Source organism: Macaca mulatta, chromosome 20, assembly GCF_049350105.2.
Source record: "Macaca mulatta isolate MMU2019108-1 chromosome 20, T2T-MMU8v2.0, whole genome shotgun sequence".
NCBI lineage: Eukaryota > Metazoa > Chordata > Mammalia > Primates > Cercopithecidae > Macaca > Macaca mulatta.
In genome coordinates this window covers 49,574,722-49,595,026 of record NC_133425.1, presented here as the reverse complement: position 1 = coordinate 49,595,026, position 20,305 = coordinate 49,574,722, and the positions used below count along the sequence as shown (strand labels likewise).

The 20,305-nt window shown below is 42.1% G+C and overlaps 1 protein-coding gene across 2 annotated transcripts in view; it reads right to left on the bottom strand.

Annotated features, from left to right (window-relative positions):
- Positions 1-812: 812 nt before the first annotated feature.
- FTO (FTO alpha-ketoglutarate dependent dioxygenase) overlaps positions 813-20,305 on the bottom strand; it is a 411,919-nt gene continuing 392,426 nt past the window's right edge. For both annotated transcript variants that reach the window (XM_015126148.3, XM_028841592.2), the window contains 2 exons: positions 3,373-3,500; positions 813-3,012 (listed from right to left, as the gene is read on the bottom strand). In XM_015126148.3, coding sequence (XP_014981634.1) covers positions 2,909-3,012; positions 3,373-3,500 — 232 coding nt within the window. In that variant the 3' untranslated portion in view covers positions 813-2,908. The remainder of the gene's footprint in view (positions 3,013-3,372; positions 3,501-20,305) is intronic.

Sequence of the window (20,305 nt, the reverse complement as noted above, 5' to 3'; positions counted from 1 at the left end):
TTGAGACGGAGTCTTGCTCTGTAGCCCGGGCTGGAGTGCAGTGGCGGGATCTCAGCTCACTGCAAGCTCCGCCTCCCGGGTTTACGCCATTCTCCTGCCTCAGCCTCCCCAGTAGCTGGGACTACAGGCGCCTGCCACCTCACCCGGCTAGTTTTTTGTATTTTTAGTAGAGACGGGGTTTCACCATGTTAGCCAGGATGGTCTCCATCTCCTGACCTCATGATCAGCCCGTCTCGGCCTCCCAAAGTGCTGGGATTACAGGCTTGAGCCACCGCGCCCGGCCCAGCCGCCTTTTTATTGGATCTTGCCTACCTCCTTCTACCCACCTGAAACCTCCCTGAAATCCTCAAACACATGCTCAATGAAACTCACCATTTCTTTTTCTCTTGCTCCGTGGCCCAGGCTGGAGTGTAGTGGCATGATCTTAGCTCACTGCAACCTCCGCTTCCCAGGCCAAGTGACTTGCCTGCCTCAGCCTCCCGAGTAGCTGGGATTACAGGCACACACCACCACACCCAGCTAATTTTTGTGTTTTTAGTAGAGATGGGCTTTCAGCATGTTGGCCAGGCTGCTCTTCAACTCCTGACCTCCAATGATCTGCCGCCTCAGCCTCCCAAAGTGCTGGGATCACCATTTCTTTAGAGCAAATGTGATCTCACCTCTCGGATTCACTTAAGGTAGTGATTTCTCCAACCCTGCTGCACATCCCCTGACTCCACCTGGAGGACTTTGAGAACTAATTCCACCTGGGCCCCACCCAGGCCAGTGAAGCTGGCTCATCCATGCAAAAGGAAAAAACAGCAGAATCTCTCTTGGTTTCTTATCTCATCCTTTTAATATTTTTATTGGATATGAATATTTTATGATGCACATGACATTACTACAAGCAGTCTACAAATAGAGCTCAATAGTCACACATATATTGGGGTGAGCACAAAACATTTTGACTAGAGGGGTGCAAGCAAGCAGGTTTGGAGAGCGCTAACATGAAGAGGTGACACGGGTCAGGTTCACAATTAATGATAAAATGGAGAAAAAGAGGGAGTATGGCAAACCATAGGCTGGGTCATGCCCCAACTCGCAGTGGGAAGATGCTATTTAGCTTGTTGCCATGCGAGGATGGGGCCCTAGGACTACTGGGTGTTCTGAGTTCTAAAGAAAATGCAGACCTTGGCTGGGCGCGGTGGCTCACGCCTGTAATCCCAACATTTTGGGAGGCCGAGGTGGGTGGATCACGAGGTGGAGATAGAGACCATCCTGGCCGACATGGTGAAACCCCATCTCTACTAAAAATACAAAAATTAGCTGGGCGTGGTGGCACGTGCCTGTAGCCCCAGCTACTCGCGAGGCTGAGTCAGGAGAATCACTTGAACCTGGGAGGCGGAGGCTGCAGTGAGCTGAGATCGTGCTACTGCACTCCAGCCTGGTGACAGAGTAAGACTCCGTCTCAAAAAAAAAAAAAAAAAAAAAAAAAAAGAAAATGCAGACCTTTTAATTTTATGTGAAATCTCCCATTTTTAAAATATTGGCACCTAATGGAATATAACAAAAAATGAACATCATAGGGGCTAAAGAAAACACTGGGCTGGATGGCCCGAGGGTGCCCCATCTGTGACTTTTAAACGCCATGCCCTCCTGGTCTACGTTATTTCATTTAATCTCTGTGATGACCCTGTGAGACAGTGCTTCACTTCTCTTTTACCAATGTGGAAACCGAGGCTCAAAGACACCAGGGGATGAATCCAAGGTCTGAGAGACTCGAGTCTCAACACGATGAGACCCTGGCCGCTTTGCTTAACAAGACATTCCTGTGTCTATTAACTGCATGGGAATGAGTGTAGGCCGTGAACCACTGCAATTCTGGTGGCAGGAAAGAGTTTATTCTCAGTGCACCTTCAACGGGCAAAAGCTCTTCAACTTCTCAACTACTACTGTGAACACCTACACGAGAGGGCAACAGGCTGGGGAGAGGGGGGCTAACTATTCTCACGATTTCTTGGGACATCATTGGGCGGGAGCCAGGTCGGAAAGGGGGAGATGTGTTAGCGGCATCACAAGACAAAACTGGCGGAGGGGTCAGAAAGAAAGATGAAAGCATCTACATCCAGGTCAGTTCACCCACACATAACGGTACTAGAATTTCCTGGATATTTGACTATGTGCTGGAAATTGTTCTAAGTCTGTAACTAGAATCATCTCACTTAATGTTCACCTTGGGAGTGGTGCCTTTCATGTATCCCCATTATACAGATGAGGAAACTGAGGCACGTTAATACCAAAGGACACAAAGCTAGTGGGAGTCTTAAAGCTCAGGTTTTAAACCCTACTCTCTCTTGTCTCTCTGAGTCTCCAATGTCATCAGGATGAGCCACTGAGGTTCTTCAAACCTCAGTTCCACCTGTTATTACATAAGAATGAGGGACTTACAGAAAAAATTATACTATGCTGGTGAAATCTGCGGAATAATGTAAATAGGGCTGTGTCTCTTTCAAGAGATCAGCGAAACTCCCTAAAGACAGGATATCAACTTTATTTTAATTGTTAACATCTCCTTCCTGTGCGCTGAGCATAGAACTCAAAGCTCAGGCTTTTACTTAGGTTCGTCTTAGAGAAAGGAGAGAGGCCAATCTTCAATGAGTCATTTCTCTTTTAGTTTCTTTGCCTTTGGGGATAGAGGCTACAGAAGAATGGAAATGAGAATTCCTGCTTTCAAACTTCTTATAGAAGCGTTGTCCAATAGGACTTTCTTCAATGATGAAAATGTTCCATATCTGTACCGTCCATACAGCAGTCACTAGTCACATGAGGCTATTAAGCACTTGAAATGTGGCCAGGGCAACTGAAGAGCTGCATTTTATATTAAAATTAAAACTGAATTTAAATTGAAGTAGCCGCAGCTAGCAAGTGGCTACCATATTGGACAACACTTATGGGTGTGGTAAGAAACTGGGATGTCTCTAAGTTCTGTCTTTCCCCAGAGGGCTGGGTCCACTCCAGAGTCTCTGAAAAAGCCTGGGAAAGAGGAAAGTAGGTTAGGCTTTGTCACATGCTGGGCTTGTTCCTGTCGCCTGCCCTGGACCTTGGGGGCTGAATGGCTCACATTTTTAAATCTGAACAATTTTTGGGGAAGAAGGTCCTGTTTAACACCAAATCAGACTATAACAGAGGGTCATTTTAAAACATTTAAAAATTCATGGGCACCATTTCCTAGCTGTTTTGGATTGGGACCCGGATGCTACAATCTAGGGGCCAAGAGAAGCCTCCGCTGCCCTTGCTTAAGCCCATGACAACACTGGAGGAGAAAAGCCGATCTCTTTTTCTCCTCTGCCTGTGACTTGTGCTCCTTCTAGGGTTTTGCTTCCAGAAGCTGACCTCTGAGTTCTGAAACGATGTCTGTGAGATCAAACGGCAGAGGCATCGAAACGTCATCCTTTTCCCAGTATGGCCGACATTCTGGCTTCTGATCAGCAGGTAAAGTCCGGGCAATTCGCGACTGGCACCTGGAAGAGTAACAATAGGAAATTAATCCATGGGAGGAAAGCCCCGGAAGACCTCAACCCACAGGAAGCTTGGAGCCAACACCGGCCAATGCTCCAAAGACGGTCCTCTGGGGTGAAGGTCATGGCGATGACTGAATGAGGCCACAGGCGGAACGCAGGTGTTTCTAAGAAGGAAGGCTGTTCCTGATGGTCCGGGCTTCCTGTGCTTTGACTCCCAGATTTGTATCATCTCAGGTGGTTGCGTAGAAGCCAATCATCAGGGAAATTCAGTTACTCTGCCTTTAAAATGGTGAATTATTTTTTCATTATCTCAACTGTTATTTAAAGTGTGTGATTAAGCCATTATCAGATTTAAATGTTTGTGGGATTTCGATGTATTACTAGATTACTGGGAAAGATTAAATTGAATTTATGGCATTAAAACGTCCAAGAATAGATTAAACAATATTACAGGCCGGGATTGACTTTGGAGATCCTGGAGATTTACAAGTGTCCCAGCTTGCTGTGCTCAGAAAAAGGCACTCCAAGGAGACACCGATTTATAAGGATATATGCAAATAGAGGTTAATAATCATTTCCACTGATGAAGAGGTGGGAAAAACTTCCACAAAATTAAATTAAGAGGCTAGCAAGAGTTAGTCCCTAAGGAGAACACTTAAATCACGGTTTTTATTGAATGGATTATTCATCAATAGTAGAGAAATTAATTATCATATGAAGCTAAATTATAGCCTCACAGGAAAAAAATTGGGGCGACGTTCTCACACCTTGGCAGGCATCTATCTCTCAGAGAGATCGGCTTATTTAAAAGTGACCTGGGAAAACTCAGTGGCTTCAGCTTTATTTATCTGCAAAATGAGGATCAGAGAGAAGGAAACAGATTGCAATAAGGAATGAACGATTTCTCGACTCTCCTGGAGTACGTGGCAGTGAAAATGTGTGGACCAAAACCAGACACTATGAGGACATTTGGGACACTGCACACGTGCCTCCCTCCACCCCTGCCTTCTCTGCATTTTTGTCTAAATCAACTAAAAAGTCATGCTCACTATTTGTCTTCTGACTGTGTAGGACCGACTATGAAGAGATCAAAGAATGGAATATCCTGGCCCCATTTCCAAGCCTGATGGTAGAGAGGGTTCCTAACTGAAAGACATTTTCTTCTCTGGGGAATTATTAATGGTGAGGGGATCCCCCCGGGAAAACATACTTCAACTTTACACCTATTTTCGCGTGTGGTTAATTGCTACACCGGCATCCTATGCACTCAATCCGTCGTACATTACACATAACATTCTAATATATCTTCGGCTCTCTGCATCAGGCCCTGATAATAGCGTCTGTTAACATGCACTAAGTACTATTATGTAGCACATCACTTCATAAATAATAAGATTAGCTGACCCCGGGGCCTCAAGAAGAGTAATGTGTTTAAATGTTCTCATTATTTATTTAAAACAAGAATTAAAGCAACAGAAGCTGCTTTTGACAATCCTCTTAGCATAAATATTAAACTGTTTGCACTGATAAGCTACACACTGCACCGAAGAACAGAAGGTGCGTTCTGCAGACTACTTAATCATAGGTGTTTGAGACCATGCCGCTTGCTGTCATGGTTCTGAGGGTGCATCTCTGTAGTTCTAGAGACAGTCTCTAAACCACTTGAAAGGGATGTGGGGGAAATTAATATTCAAGGAAAGCTGCGACTAATTACAAAGGAACTCTGCAAAGCTTTTAAAATTGTGCTTTCTCTCTGTCTCAGAATCCTGGAGTAATGCTCAATTTACTGGGTAGGGAAAGTTATTCCAAATGGAGCGTTTCAATCTCACAGTGGATAAATTATCCATGCACACATTATCCTGGCTGGCAGATTAAAGGGCTATGATAAGTGTCGATCCACCTAGAATATCATAAGGCTTGTAGAAAGTCAATAGAGATGCTTTTTCACCTGTCAAATGGGTTTTGCCTCCGTACTTTGTGAAAGTATTAAACACATTGAAGCCTGCTGCAGAGGTTTGCTTGTGCTGTGTTGTACAAGTTTCCCAATACCGATGGCTTTTCTTTTGGGCAAAGCTGTTGCAGTTTTCTGCTGTTGTTCTTCTCATCAAAGGACTGGCTGGGGCCAGGCATGGTGGCTCGTACCTGTAATCCCTTGCATCCTGGTAGGCCAAGGCAGGCAGATCACTTCCAAGAGTTTAAGATCAGCCTGGGCAACATGGCGAAACCCTGTCCCTACTAAAAAATACAAAAATTAGCTGGGCACGGTGATGCCCACCTGTAATCCCAGTTACTCAGGAGGCTGAGGCATGAGAATCACTTGAACCCAGGAGGTGGAGGTTGCAGTGAGCCAATATTGTGCTACTGCACCCCAGCCTGGGCAACAGAGCAAGGCTCTGTTTCCAAAAAAAAAAAAAAAAAAAAAGTAAAGAAAGAAAGAAAAAAAGACTGGCTGGTATGGGAAGTGGCTCCTTTGCATTCAAGCTCTGACAGACAAGCTGTACACAGTCACTGCATCCATCTGGGTCAGGAGTAGAACCCTTTGTTGGGTTTCTTCAGAGCCTTCATTCAGAAATTTCAAGATTGCTTTAAAATTTTTTCTTTAATGTCCAGTGTTCCTTGCCAATTTCCAACTGATAGTAATAGGGGCCAGGAAAGGGCTCGTTATGGGAGGTGATGTATTACCCATGAAAAAGGACAGACATCCCTAACTCAAATGATACTGTGTGATTTAGCATCATCCCAGCCTACAGAACTGATAAAGAGAAGGCTGGGAATTACTTGAAGGCACACCTGTCCCCCTTTAGGGTTTCATTTCTTTTGCTCGGGTCACTCATTCTTCCTTCTTGGATCTCAATTTCCAAAGATGGGAAGCAGGGAGACTGCAGCATGGTGGTAAAGAGTGTGTTCTCCGGATTGCCGGAGTTGCTGCTCTCCAGGGGCATGACATCTTGGGCAGGTTTTGTTACCTCGCTGAGCCTCAGTCTGCCAAGTGGTGATAGCAATAATAGTATCTTACGGGGTTGATGTGAAGATTACATGAATTATATGCAGAAAGTGCTTAGAACATTTCCCGGCACATAGCAAGCGCCCAATACCCATTAAATAATATTATCACTATGGTTACTTCTACCCCAGGTACCAGTGGCAGATGAGAAATGCCAATGAGAGAGCTGCCTATTATACTTGCGCTCTCTCCTTCCTTCATACTAACTGGGTGCGGAGCCTCTAGACGGACTCCTAGGGGAAGCTCTGGGGATACAGGAGCAGCTCTTTCTGGCTTGAATCAAATTGCACCTAAGGCTGGATCCTATCACATTGTGACATCCCAAGACCCTGAGGCTTATGTATTCAAGCTGCTACAACTTTCCAGTGTCAGGCTAAAATGTTCAGATTCAGAAGGGATCAACAGTTGTTCCTGAAGACCTAGGATTGATAAAAGGCACTGGCGTCTGGCCTTCTAAGTGGTGGTTGTTCCAGACTGATTTTTGCATTTACAGGAAATAAAGTTGGATTGTTTCTTAGCACATAACACTCTATAGTCTCTTATAAAATAACGGGGCCCCAAGTTGTCTTATGAAATGGGTGAGGAATACTGATTGTGATGGAAATTTGTTGTCCTGTATTTACTCCCACCGTTCCCACCAACAGGATTCTAATTTTCCCATGGGGTACCTGTTCCTTCCCTATCCTTCATGACTTGATGTGGGTGGGACTAGCTCCACCACTATAGCCAGAGGAGAGCCTTGATTGGCTTCAGCTACGTCAGTACATCATGCTCTCCTAGCCACAGGGAGTGGTTTAAGAGGAGGCATATGACCCAATATGGGGCAAAATCAAGAGACTAAATCAGAGGACTGGTATGGGAGCTAAAGGAAAAGACTTTCTCCTCTCCTGGCCTATGAACAATTAGGATGTGTGATGTGGAACTGCCATCAACATTTTGCTGCTATCCAGCATGGGGTGGATCCTGGACCATGCTGTTTGAGTATCTGGGTCATGCTTCACTTAGATGTTTCAGTTTCATGAGACTTTATTGTCTGAGTTAGGTTTTTCTGTAAAGAATCCTAGCTGATATGCTGGCCATGCTTCCTTTCTCTCAGTTATTTCCTGCCTTTTACAACATCCATTGCCTTTGCCAAGTGGATTCAGGTAGTCTCTCTAAACTGAGATGTGGCTGATACAGTGTAGTGTGTGCAGAGAATACCTGGGTGTGAACCCACGAAAACACTGACATTTGGTTTTGGTTTCAAATAGTATTTCTATTTGGGACAGATTTCTGCCCAGAAAACAACAGAATGCTGGTCCATCCACACTGGCCTTTGCATGAAAATAAGCCAGTTTTCAGGACTAAAGCTGGATAATGTTGCTAAAGAAAGTTAACAAGATTCCCTTCTCGGTGTCATTCCCAAGTCCTACTGAACCCAGCTAAACAATAAAAAAGTTACAATTTCCCCTTTCAGTCCTGTCCTCTCTAATCCTATCCTAAGGAAAAATCCCATTTTTAAAAATGTTTGTTGGGTTAGCAAATCAACTTGGATCTGTTCAGAAAATACTGTCCCTTTCAGGAAGCAGTTCAAGGAGAGCAAAGGAAAATAATACATATATACACATAAAATATTGTATACATATGCTTTATATGTACACCTATTATTTTATATATAAGTATTTCAAATATAATATCATAAATTTTATATATACATATTTTATACAATATACTTTATTATATATTATATATAATATGTAATGTGAATTTATAATATGAATTTAGGAGGAAGAGAGATAAAGTATATACATAATATAGTATGTACATGTACTTTTAATATATTATATATTATGCTATATTTATATACAATATATTTATTATATTACATATAATTATAGATGACATACATAAATAATTACATATAATATTGTATATATAAGTAATTATATATTTATTAAAATATACAATTATATGTATTTATTATACAATTATATATTTTATATATTTATTACATAATTATTATATCATTATATCTAATATGATATATTAGATATAATTATATATTTTTATATTTATTACATAATTATTATATTATATATTATTATATTATATTTATTACATTATAATTATATTATATTATATATTATAATTATATTAATTATAAATATATTATATTATATTTATTATATATTTTTATATTTATTACATAATTATTATATATAGTAATATAATATTACTTTATTATATATTATATATTATAATTATTATATTATTATATTACTTATTAATTATTAATTAATAAGTATTAATAATTAATAATTAATAATAATTATTATTAATTATTATATTACTAGTAATATAATTATGTAATAAATATAAAAATATATAATTATATCTAATATATCATATATAAAATAATTATATAATAAATACATATAACTATATACAATATATAGTATATTACATATTATATGTGTATATAAAGTATATATATAATACATATATATTATTTTGACTCAAAGCACTGTATAAACCACCTCTTAAAACTCTCAGCTCCTTAGGAGTGGTTCTCCCTGAATGACCTAGTGACGTAACAGGAAGCAGCCGAAAGGTGTCACACTGGCTGACTGCCAGCAGATTGTCCAGAGGTCCCCCCGACCAAGGTGTAACTCATGAAGGGCTTCACTGCCCGCTGATTTCCCCCAGGGCTGCACTTACATTTAGATGATCGGGATTGCAGCTACATTAGTGAACACTGGTCACCATGCTAAAATTAACCACTTTAGCTAAAGTGTGTGTTAATTATGGGTATGCAAGCAGTCAATAAAAGGTTAATGCAAAAGTCAAAGGATAAATTTCTTCCCTTATTGCATCACTTCACAGACTAAATGACTAACATTATACTTTGTGTTTTTAATCAATAGGTTTTACAGTAATGTGCTGGCCATTGATTTTAAGAAAACATACACAGTCTTCTTCCTTGTCCCTAAATTTTGCAACAAATAAAGGAGGACAGGTAACATTTCCACTACTCTTGATGAAATGATACAGAAAGATTTCAGGAGAAATGGTTTCTGCTGAAAGATTCATCAGAATAAGCAAGTGTAACACACACACACACACAAACACACACACACAGACTAGAACTTGATGGAGAAATATTAGCAAGCATGGGCCACTGAAAAGAAATGAACAGAAATGAACTCGTAAGAGGGAATTCTTCAATGGGAAAGAGGAGAACAACTCCTAATAAAAATAACAGTTGTATTTTGTACAATGTTTAAATGTCCCAAATAATGTCGATCCACAGTGCTGCTTCTTACGTTCCTAACAACCTAGGAGAGATGGCAGGGGTAGGTATTTGGATCCCCAGTTTGAGTGAGGGCTGCCTTAACTCAAGGTTTGATGGAATGGTGCGCAGGGGAGCCAGGGCGGGTCAGACCCCTGGACATCTGGCTGGCTGCCCTTGTCACTCCGTTCCATCTTTTTCATGGATTTCCATTTGGACTAAAATGGATCCTGTCCATTGACTAGTCAGCTATTCTTGTCAAATTTAGATATTTAGTACATTCCAAATCATTTCAGAGGGAAGAAGCAAATGTTGTTTTTACCTCCAGTTTCTAGAAGGACTATTATTATGTCAGATGACTGATAAAACCTAGTTTTCTTTTTTTCATTCTTTTAATGGTGAGGCTCTTACAGCGTAAATATCTACAGTCTATAGAAATAAAAGATACATGTTCAGCTTCTGAGGGCATAAACTATCTCTAATTATTAATATATTCCCTGGGTGACCTTGAGAAAAATATCTCAGCCTCTTAGTTTCCTCAACTATTACACTGAAGTTAATGCTTCTCTGCTTTACTGGGTTATGTGAAGATAAAATCAAATAACATATATAAAAGCACTGTAAAATATGTAAAGTACCATATAAATGTATAATTATGCCTCAATATCCCTTTTCTTATGTGATACAAGTCCTATTTTTAAAACCTAGCTGATCACGCAACATTGGCCAGAGGGCTTGTAACGCTCGCAAATAAAAATGAAAGAAATCACACTTCTAAAGAATAGAGCAGTTTAAACAGACAGCTTCATCAGAAAATACCCAATGTTTAAAAGTCTCCTCTTCTTTAAGTCAGTGTTTTTTCTGGAATTTGAATTTAAGGAGTTGACAGTCACTTGGCCTAACGCTGAGTAGGAGTCTGTTTGAGGGCATCAGCTACGTGATAACGCATTCTCCTAATGCACCATAGCATAAACCAATACCAAGGCTTAAGAGGCCCCAGGAGCCAGGCGCAGTGCTTCACACCTGTAATCCCAGCACTTTGGGAGGCTGAGGTGGCCGGATCACGAGGTCAGGAGGTCGAGACCAGCCTGAACAACATGGTGAAACCCCGTCTCTACTAAAAATACAAAAATTAGCCAGGCGTGGTGGTGCGTGCCTGTAATCCCAGCTACTCAGGAGGCTGAGGCAGGAGAATCGCTTGAACCCGGGAGGCAGAGGTTGCAGCAAGCCGAGACCACGCCACTGCACTCCAGCCTAGGTAACAGAGCGAAACTCCATCAAGAAAACAAAAAACCAAAACCAAAACAAAACAAAACAAAAAACCAGGCCTCAGGTAGAAAACACTGGTGTTACATCCAATCCACATGAACCTGCAAAACCCACCTGCCAGGATCCGCATGAAAAAAGCAGGAAATAATGATGTCATAGGGCAACAATCCTCTCAATGGCCTTACGCTTTAAAGGGAGCGTGAGACCAATATGGGACCTTAATGTCCTCTGTTCAATTCAGTATCTTGAGGGTTCATTTCACTCTAATGTGTATTTGTGTGGCAACCGTCTTGCCATACAGAGTGATTCAGGGTTTAAAGATAAGTATTTTTCCTATTAACATGGTATCTAAATCCCTGCCAGTACCTGATGTACAAATTGAAGGGATTTCCATGTATAATTCTCACCTCTACAATGCCTACCTTAAGTGCTACATTTAAAATTTAACCTCAAAGAAGAAGCCACTCCATTGCACTGTTTTTCATAGTCTCACTGTGTTTTGCTCCAAATAATCTGTTACAGTGAGTGGTGACAAAACTATGCAGTCTAGTTTATAATAATCTTTCCCCTGACACTCTAAATCCTCTGAAAAGAGAAGAACAAGTTAATGAATTTGTAATGTGTCTTCTTGGACTTTTGTCACTATCATGGCACTGTGGACAACTTTACAAGTAAACGGCCACCCAGTCATACTTACAGCTATCATAACGGTCTACTCGGACAAAGGTGGCTTATCAAGTCAGCATGTCAAATAACTCAGTTTACCTATTGCAGAACCACTAAACCAAACCAATTCCTAAATGAGTTTTCACAAAAGACACGTTCGCTTTTTCTTTGAAAGGCTTTTAACCTCTTGCCTCTGTTCCCCATGTTAAAGTTTCCAGGTGAGTAAAGTCAACACACATCAGAGAGTGAGGAAAATCCAGACTTTTCCCCAGGGGTCAGCTTTCTCCCCCGCCCCCGGGTCAATACACCTTTTTAGTAGTTAGTGTTCTTCAACCATGACCACTTGAGAAGCTGGGTTTGGCTTAACTTCTAGTTGTACATACATCTACTTTTTGGCCTCACGCTTCTGGGAAGAGGTGAGAAGTCCAATACAAGACAGGCTGTTTAGGTGCTTTAAAAACACTTTGACTGCCAAATATACCCAAAGCGCTTTTGAACACCAAGATAACGCCATTCAGCCACATAAATAACCATCCATTTTTCAAGAACTCTTTCTTTCTTTCTTTTTTCGAGACAGGGTCTCACTCTGTCGCCCAGTCATAGCTCACTGAAGCCTCCAACTCCCGGGCTCCAGTGATCCTCAGCCTCCCGAGTAGGTGGGAGTACAGGCACGCATCACCACATCTGGCTATTTTTGTTTTTGTCTTTTGTAGAGATGGGGTCTCCCTTTGTTGCACAGGTTGGTCTCAAACTCCTGGGCTCAAGTGATCCTCCTGCCTTGGCCTCTCAAAGTGTCGAGAATATGGGAAAGAGCCACCACGCACAGGCAAGAAATCTTTCTTCCATTTAGCACAGAGCCTGGATCTTGGCCAATCAGTATAATTAGAGTCCCTCCTGTGGGTCTGTGCCGTCCTGCTGCCTTGGAGAAGGGGACAGTGCGGGCAGTGCCCAGCTGCTGTCAATGGCTTATGTTCTCCACATTTGTTTGGAGCTCAAAAGGCATCTTCTATATAAACAATGGTTTTCACAGTTCCCAATTCTTTTCCTCAGTGCCTACATGACCTACAGTTTGTCTGAAATGTAATATTAATAATACTATATAGTGCAATAGCCATGAACAATCAGGGCTTTTTGTTTTGAGATGGGGTCTCACTATGTTGCCCAGGGCTGGTCTAGAATTCCTGGACTCAAGTGATCCTCCTTCCTCAGCCTCTTATGTAGCTGAGATTACAGGCATGCAAAACAGTGCCCAGCTTATTGTTATTTTTCATGAGACAGAACATTTAGAGTTCCAACTTGGGATTCCAAGAAGAGATTTGTTTTGGTAAAGGTTTCCCATCATCCTGGCCATGGAACCAGAGTGTCTCACTGTAAATCATGGTTAAGAGCTCCCCTGCTTTTGCTGTGATTGCTTTTGGTGTCTTTGTCATGAAATTTCTGTCCATTCCTATGTTCAGGATGGTATTGCCTAGTTTGTCTTCCAGGGTTTCAAAAGCAAAAGTTGACAAGTAGGATCCAATTAAACTTAAAAGCTTCTGCACAGCAAAAGAAACTATAAACAGAGTAAATAGATGACCTGCAGAATGGGAGAAAATATTTGCAAATTATGCATCTGAGAAAGGTCTAATATCCAGCATCTATAAGGAACATAAACAAATGTACAAGAGAAAACCCCATTAAAAAGTAGGCAAAGAACATGAACAGGCACTTTTCAAAAGAAAAAAAAAAAAAAGCATACATGTGGCCAACTAGCATATGAAAAAAAAAGCTCAATAGCCCTGATTATTAGAGAAGTGCAAATCAAAACCACAGTGAGATACCATCTCACACCAGTCAGAATGGCTATTATTAAAAGTAAAAAAATAACAGATGCTGACAAGTCTGGGGAGAAAAGGGAACACTTATACACTGTTGGTGGAAGCCTAATTCAGTTCAGCCATTGTGGAAAGCAGTATGGCAATTCCTGAAAGAGCTAAAAGCAGAACTAATATTCAACCCAGCAATCCCATTACTAGGTATACACTCAGAGGAATATAAATCTTTCTGCCATAAAGACACATGCAAGCAAATGTTCACCGCAGCACTATTCGCAATAGCAAAGACATGGAATCAACCTAAATGCCCATCAATGAAAGATTAAATAAAGAAAATATATACACCATGGAATACAATACAGCCATAAAAAAAAACAAGATCCACATATACACCATGGAATACAATGCAGCCACAACAAACAACAAGATCATATCTTCTGTGGGAACATGGATGGAGCTGGAGGCTATTTTCCTTAGCAAACTAACCCAGGAACAAATACTCCATGTTCTCACTTATAAGTGGGAGTTAAATGATAAGAACCTATGAACACAAAGAAGGAGACAAGAGACACTGGGGTCTACTTGAGCAGGGAGGGTGAGAGGAGTGGCGGCAGCAGAAAAGATAACTATTGGGTACTGGGCTTAATAACCGGGTGATGAAATAATCTGTACCTCAGACTCCCGTGACACATGTTTACCTATGTAACAAACCTCTACACATACCCCCAAACCTAAAATAAAAGTGAAAAAGAAAAAAGAAAAAAAAAAAAAACCAAAAACCCAGCTCCTCTGGCCTATGGTAAAGGCTCTATGAAAGAAAAGAGGACCCTGGGTGAGGGGTAAAAGTGCTCAGATCGCACCTCCAGGAGGTCAGAAGATGAGGAGATAAGGGATGCAAGAGCCCCTTGCTGGTTTGGAAGTCAGGGCCACTTTCTGGTAATGAAATAGCTCAAAGGCATCTCCACTGTTTCTTCAGGGGTCCAGAGGAGTGCCCTGCCTCTTCCCTTCTACTGCTAGCATGTGCAGTCTCCACCAGGGCACCTCCCAGCCATGTGATGAGCCTGTATGATCCTCACAGCACTGTTTTTCTCCTGTCCCTCTCAAAACCACCCCTGTAGGTTTATCAGAGACTTCTGTTGACATGGGAGAGATTATAAAGACATTCAACCTCATGCCAATGCTCTTTCGATGACATCTCCTCTCACACCAAAGGGATAATAAGAATACTAATAAAAACCTTTAAAAGAGCCAATAAGGCTTGGCACAGTGGCTCACGCCTGTTATCCCAGCACTTTGGGAAGCCGAGGCAGGCAGATGGTTTGAGCTCAGGAGTTCAAGACCAGCCTGGGAAACACAGCGAAACCCCATCTCTACAAAAAATTTAAAAAGACTATTCAGGCATGGTGGCGGGCACCTGTAGTCCTAGCTAGTTGGGAGGCTGAGGTGGGAGGATCACTTGAGCCTGGGAAGCTGGGAGGTTGAGGGTACAGTGAGCCGTGATTGTGCCACTGCACTCCAGCCTAGGTGGCAGAGCAAGACCCTGTCTCAAACAAACAAACAAACAAACAAACAAACAAAAAACCCATAATAATGAAGATGAGTGCTAGGCATTCTATTCATCTTCTATTAAAATGTTTGTCCTCAAAATTGAAACTGAGGCCCAGAAGATTAACTAACCCATCCAAGATTTCACAGCCAAACAAAGGATAGGGTCAGGATGTGAAGCCAAAATTGTCTGACTCCAAATCTTTTTGTATTCTTTCAAAATCCAGACATCATGAGAATCATTTTGGACCCCTGTTAGAAACTGAGTTTCCTAATGGAACCTGGTCCTAAGTCAGACTTTCCAGATGAGCATCCTGGGAATCTTCACTTTCACAGGTGACTCTTAAGATCAGGCCAGTTGGTGAAAACACTGCACTGTGTTAACCTGCCACAAAGGACCACAAAGATGCTCAAAGTGGGCTGCGGTGGCAGGGACATATGTGTGCCTTTGGGTCCAGAAAGAACTAACATTCAATTCAGCTCCATTTCAGAGGAAACCAGACTCAGGGTCAGCTCCTGCAGAGCGGCAACTTGGCTCCCCAGGCAGGCAGCTGGTGACTTCCCAGGGTCTGGCACATGAAATAGGTCTCCTGAAGTCCTCCCCCTACTTCAGGGACTGTGGCAGGCCCTTGGAACCACTTAATATGTGAGACTGCTTGGCCCACCACTAGGGTGTAAACCCAGGAGGTGGAGGGCTGAGAATAATTTTATCCCCAGGTTCATTTGTGGGCTTGTCAGTTACATAATGATAGTGATGAATGGGCTACCTTGACAGCCGAACATTTAGGAGCTGCTGACCTTTGATCTCTGGTCACACGATAGGGTCACCCGAAACTTGCATGACTTCTACCTGCCCAAGGGTAACAATATAAAGGTCAAATGGGCTGGACGATTATATGTATCAAGTCGGAGGCCGCTTGGTTGGACGCTTTAAGAGAGGCCGGGTTGGGTTCCCCAGCACACAATGCTATGGAACCACTGCAGAAATGTGCTCAACAAAAGATATACAATTTCAAAGCAGTCTAGAGTAACTTTCCTTGCAAGGGAATAGAATGAACTCATTATTTTTAAAGGGCAACAATGAAAACAAACACTTTGGAAGAAAATATATTCTGCTAGTGACTCAGCCATTGGGAGGGAAGGCATATAGGTGCATGACTTAATGAATGATAATCATGCTATACCTATGACATGGCAGCAGGTCCAATTTGATGCAATTACTGGAACAAAATCCCCACCGGGTAGTATCAAGCCCTCCTTTCAGCCACAGAATACGTTCTCTCCACTGTCCTCTGTCACCACAGAACCCCGCAAAGGACCATGATGGACAAAAGGTAACCCTTTCCAAATCTCAGGACTTCCTGTTGCTTGAAATTTAAGTAAAGTTTGCATGGGACAGTCTCAAACTTCAGGAAGATTCCAGAATAACTTCTGGTTAGAAATCCAAGGTGGCTGTGATTTTTAAATGCACTACAACATTTTAAAAAAAACATTTCTTCTTGCAAATTGGAAGACTGTGCTTTTTGACTATCTGATTCAATTCCATTTACTCAGAATCAACTTGATTCTGAGTAAATAACAGCAGTCACGTAAGTAACAAATACAGTTAGGAAAATAAAAGCTAAAAAGGAAAAGTCATTGATTTCCAGAATCTAGAAACTTCACAATCTGCGGGAAGTGGCAGACATCACAGAAAAATCTGATTTACACAAAGAGCCTGTTTTTCTACAAAGGATTTTCCCCTGCAAAGTCAAAGACCGACAGACAGACTGCCAGTGAGTATAATCCACTCATACTCCTGAGAGATAAGCAAAGCAAGGGACAATGGCTTACAGAATAAAAGGCCAGCTGTTCTGATTTTGGAATGCTCATTTGAGTTGTAAGCTGTGAAATAAATTTGAGTTGATGGCTCCTCCATCTGCTCACCTGTCAGTCTCCTTCCACTGTGCTGCTGTTTTTAGAAATACTTCCGTGTAACCTGCTAAATTGGTTTTTGGATGCGGAGAAACACCTCACAAGTTCATTTTAACCTTATTCGGAACATGAGCTTCCTGAGCCCTTCTGGATTTGTCTTCTTTAGAAATATTCGCTAACAGGTCACTTAGGGTAGGGAACTCAGTGGCATCCAATACCAACCGTGTGACACAGTTCAAATTCAGGATTAGGGAGAAAATGGTGGATCCAAAGAAAAATGCTAATTTATAAAGGTCATATCAGTCTTCTGATGAATTTATGCTTTGCACTGATTTAAAAGCTGAGTCAAAGTCAAAATTCTTATAGTGGTCCACAAGGCCCTCCATGATGGACCCTTTCCCACCCCTGATTCTCTGCCCTCTCCTCGCACTCATCCCATTGTTCACTGTGCTCCAGTCAGACCGGCTTATTTGCTCACCCTGAAGAGGCCAAGAGTAGTCTCAGGGTATTAGAACCTGCTGCTCCTTCTCCCTTGAACACTCTTCCCCTAAAATATCCACATGGCTTCCTCCCCCTACCCCTTCAGGCCACTCCTTAATACAATCAGGGAGATCTTCCTTGACTGCCTTACTCAGGACAGCAAACATCACCCCTCCCTGTCCCCCAACTCTAGCACTCCCCATCTTTCTTCACTGTCCTATTTTTCTCTGTAGCACTTGACACCATTTGTGTGTGTGTGTCTGTGTGTGCACACGCGTGTGAGCTAAGCTCTCTGAAGGCAGGGATTTCTGTCTGTTTTGCTCACTGCTATATCCTCAAAGGCTAGAGCAGAGTTTGACACATGGTAGCAGCAATAAACACTGTGGAATGCACAAGTGATTGAAAGCATCTTGCATCTGAATTGTACCTCCTTAACAGGGAGCTGATTTCCCTGCTACACAGCACTTTAATAACAATGATAAGCCAAAGTAATAGCTGGGCACGTAAAAGTAATAGTACCCTGTAGTACCAGCTACTTGGGAGGCTGAGGCAGGAGGATCACTTGAGCTCGGAAGGTCGAGGTTGCAGTGGGCAGTAATCACGCCACTGCACTCCAGCCTGGGCAATAGAGCCAGACCCTGTCTCAAAAAAAAAAAAAAAAAAAAGAGAGAGAGAGAGAAAGCTAACAATATAACAAACCAAATGGTATATAGTAGGGAGAACACTGGTCTGTGAGTTAAAGACCCAGTTCTGACACTACTTTACCCTGTGATCTTGGGCAAAACTGTGACTTTCTGGCCATCATTACTTAGATTTGTACAATGAGGGCTTGAGTTAGACAATCCCTATAGGTCTTCTCATCTCTAAAAAACTGTAGGTATATATACATAAACATTATGGCTTACGTCCATATGCATTATCCCATATGATCCTCGCTACTAGGGCAGCAAAGAAAGGTGTAATCCCAGTTTTGAAAATGAGGCCACAGCCAGTGCCAAGGCCTCAACACATGAGTCCATCTTGGGGCCTCCAGCCCTAGGACAACACAGCTGACACCACTTGGAGCAGTGACAATCATCTGTTGTGGACTAAATATCTGTGTCCTCCTAAAATTCATATCTTAAACTCCTAGCCTCCAGTGTGAGGGTATCGGCCTTTTGGAGGTATTTTGGTCACGAGGGTGGCACCCTCATGAAAGGGATTAGTGCCCTTAAGTGAAAGTGTTGTTCCAGGTCACACGACCACATAAATAATAAGTCACATTAACTGGGGCTGAAACTTAGGTCATTCACTAGTCCAACACTTTTCAACTCAACTGAACTTGGTAAAATTGGAATGACTACCACTCACTCTTAAGCTCTGATTCAAAAGCTGTTTTTGCAGGCAAGTTCTAATCCTCTGAGCGATATGTGTCATTGACTCCAGTACTTCCTGGGCACTATTTCACTCTAGCCAAAGAACCCATGGAGTCTTTAAGCTGCCGCTTCATTCCAAGGTTACAGATAATAAACTGCTTCATTTGCCTACGGATGTTTTATGACAGGAGCACAGTTATATGTTGGTGCAGCTGTTTTGTAGAAAGGGAGGAAGTCCAGGCCACTGCAGCATCGGGACTGTCGTGTTAACAAGCCCCTGAACTCCAAAGATGTCATAGTGTCCTGGTCTTAAATCCAAAGCAAGTCTGCATTTTATACACCTAGGAAATGAATGACACTCTTTCTACAGCTAATATTTGGAAACTAACATTGCTTTGTCTCACATAAATATCTACGCCGCTGGGTCAGTGATCAAGAAGATGCTTGCTAAGTGTCTACTGAAGCCAGGATTTGGGCAGAAGGACTTCTGTGACTTTCGTGCTTTTAGTATCCATTCATTCAACAAATATTTACTAGGTGTCAGGATCTAGAGATCCAGTGGAGAACTACACCAAGTCCTAGGTTTTGTGGCGCTTACATTCTAGCAGGAAAGTCAGGTAATAAACACAGGTATCGGTTATAAACTGCATTCAGCCGCTAGCAAGTGGGACTGGAAATAACAGTGGTCAAAGTAGACGGGAGCTTATTTTTATTTCACATTAAAGAAGTCTAAGGAGCATCACTCAGAAGCAGACCATGGACATCTGAGACCCAGGCTGTTCCATCCACCTTTCTGCTCTGTCATCCTTAGCACATAGCTGCCATCCCTGAAGTCACCTATGGGGCCAGGACTCTCCAGCCACCATATCTGAGTCCCAGGCAAGGGGCAGCAGAAAAAAAAAGAGGGCTAAAATTTCCCTTTACCTCCTCTTTGAAAGGAAGACATGTAACCTCTGGATCTCACTGATTAGAACTTAAGTCACTGGGAAGTGTGAGATTTTAGCTGGACATTGCTCCCTTTCCCTGTCAAAACCAAGACTTCAAGGAAGAAGGAAACAGTGAGACAGGATGAAAAGCTAACATTCTCTGCCACACAATGTAAGCAAATAAATACCAAGATAATTTCTGCTAGAGTTAAGTGTTTTGGAGCAAATCAAACAGAGAAATGGAAAAAAAAAAAAAAAAAAAAAGAGTGAATAGAGAGGCTGAGGGAAGAGTCTAGGCTAGGGTGGTTGTGATGGACGCTTGTCCTGGAGAAGGGCGTTGTAAGTTAGAATGAGTTAGGCATTAGGGCTGGGCGCAGTGGCTCACACCTATAATCCCAACACTTTGGGAGGCCAAGGCAGAAGGCTCCCTTAATCTCAGGAGTTCTAGACCAGCCTGGGCAACAGAGTGAGACTCTGTCTCCACAAAAAACAAATAAATTAGCCAGGCATGGTGGCATGAGTCTACAGTCTCAGCTACTTGGGAGGCTGAAGTGGGAGGATTGC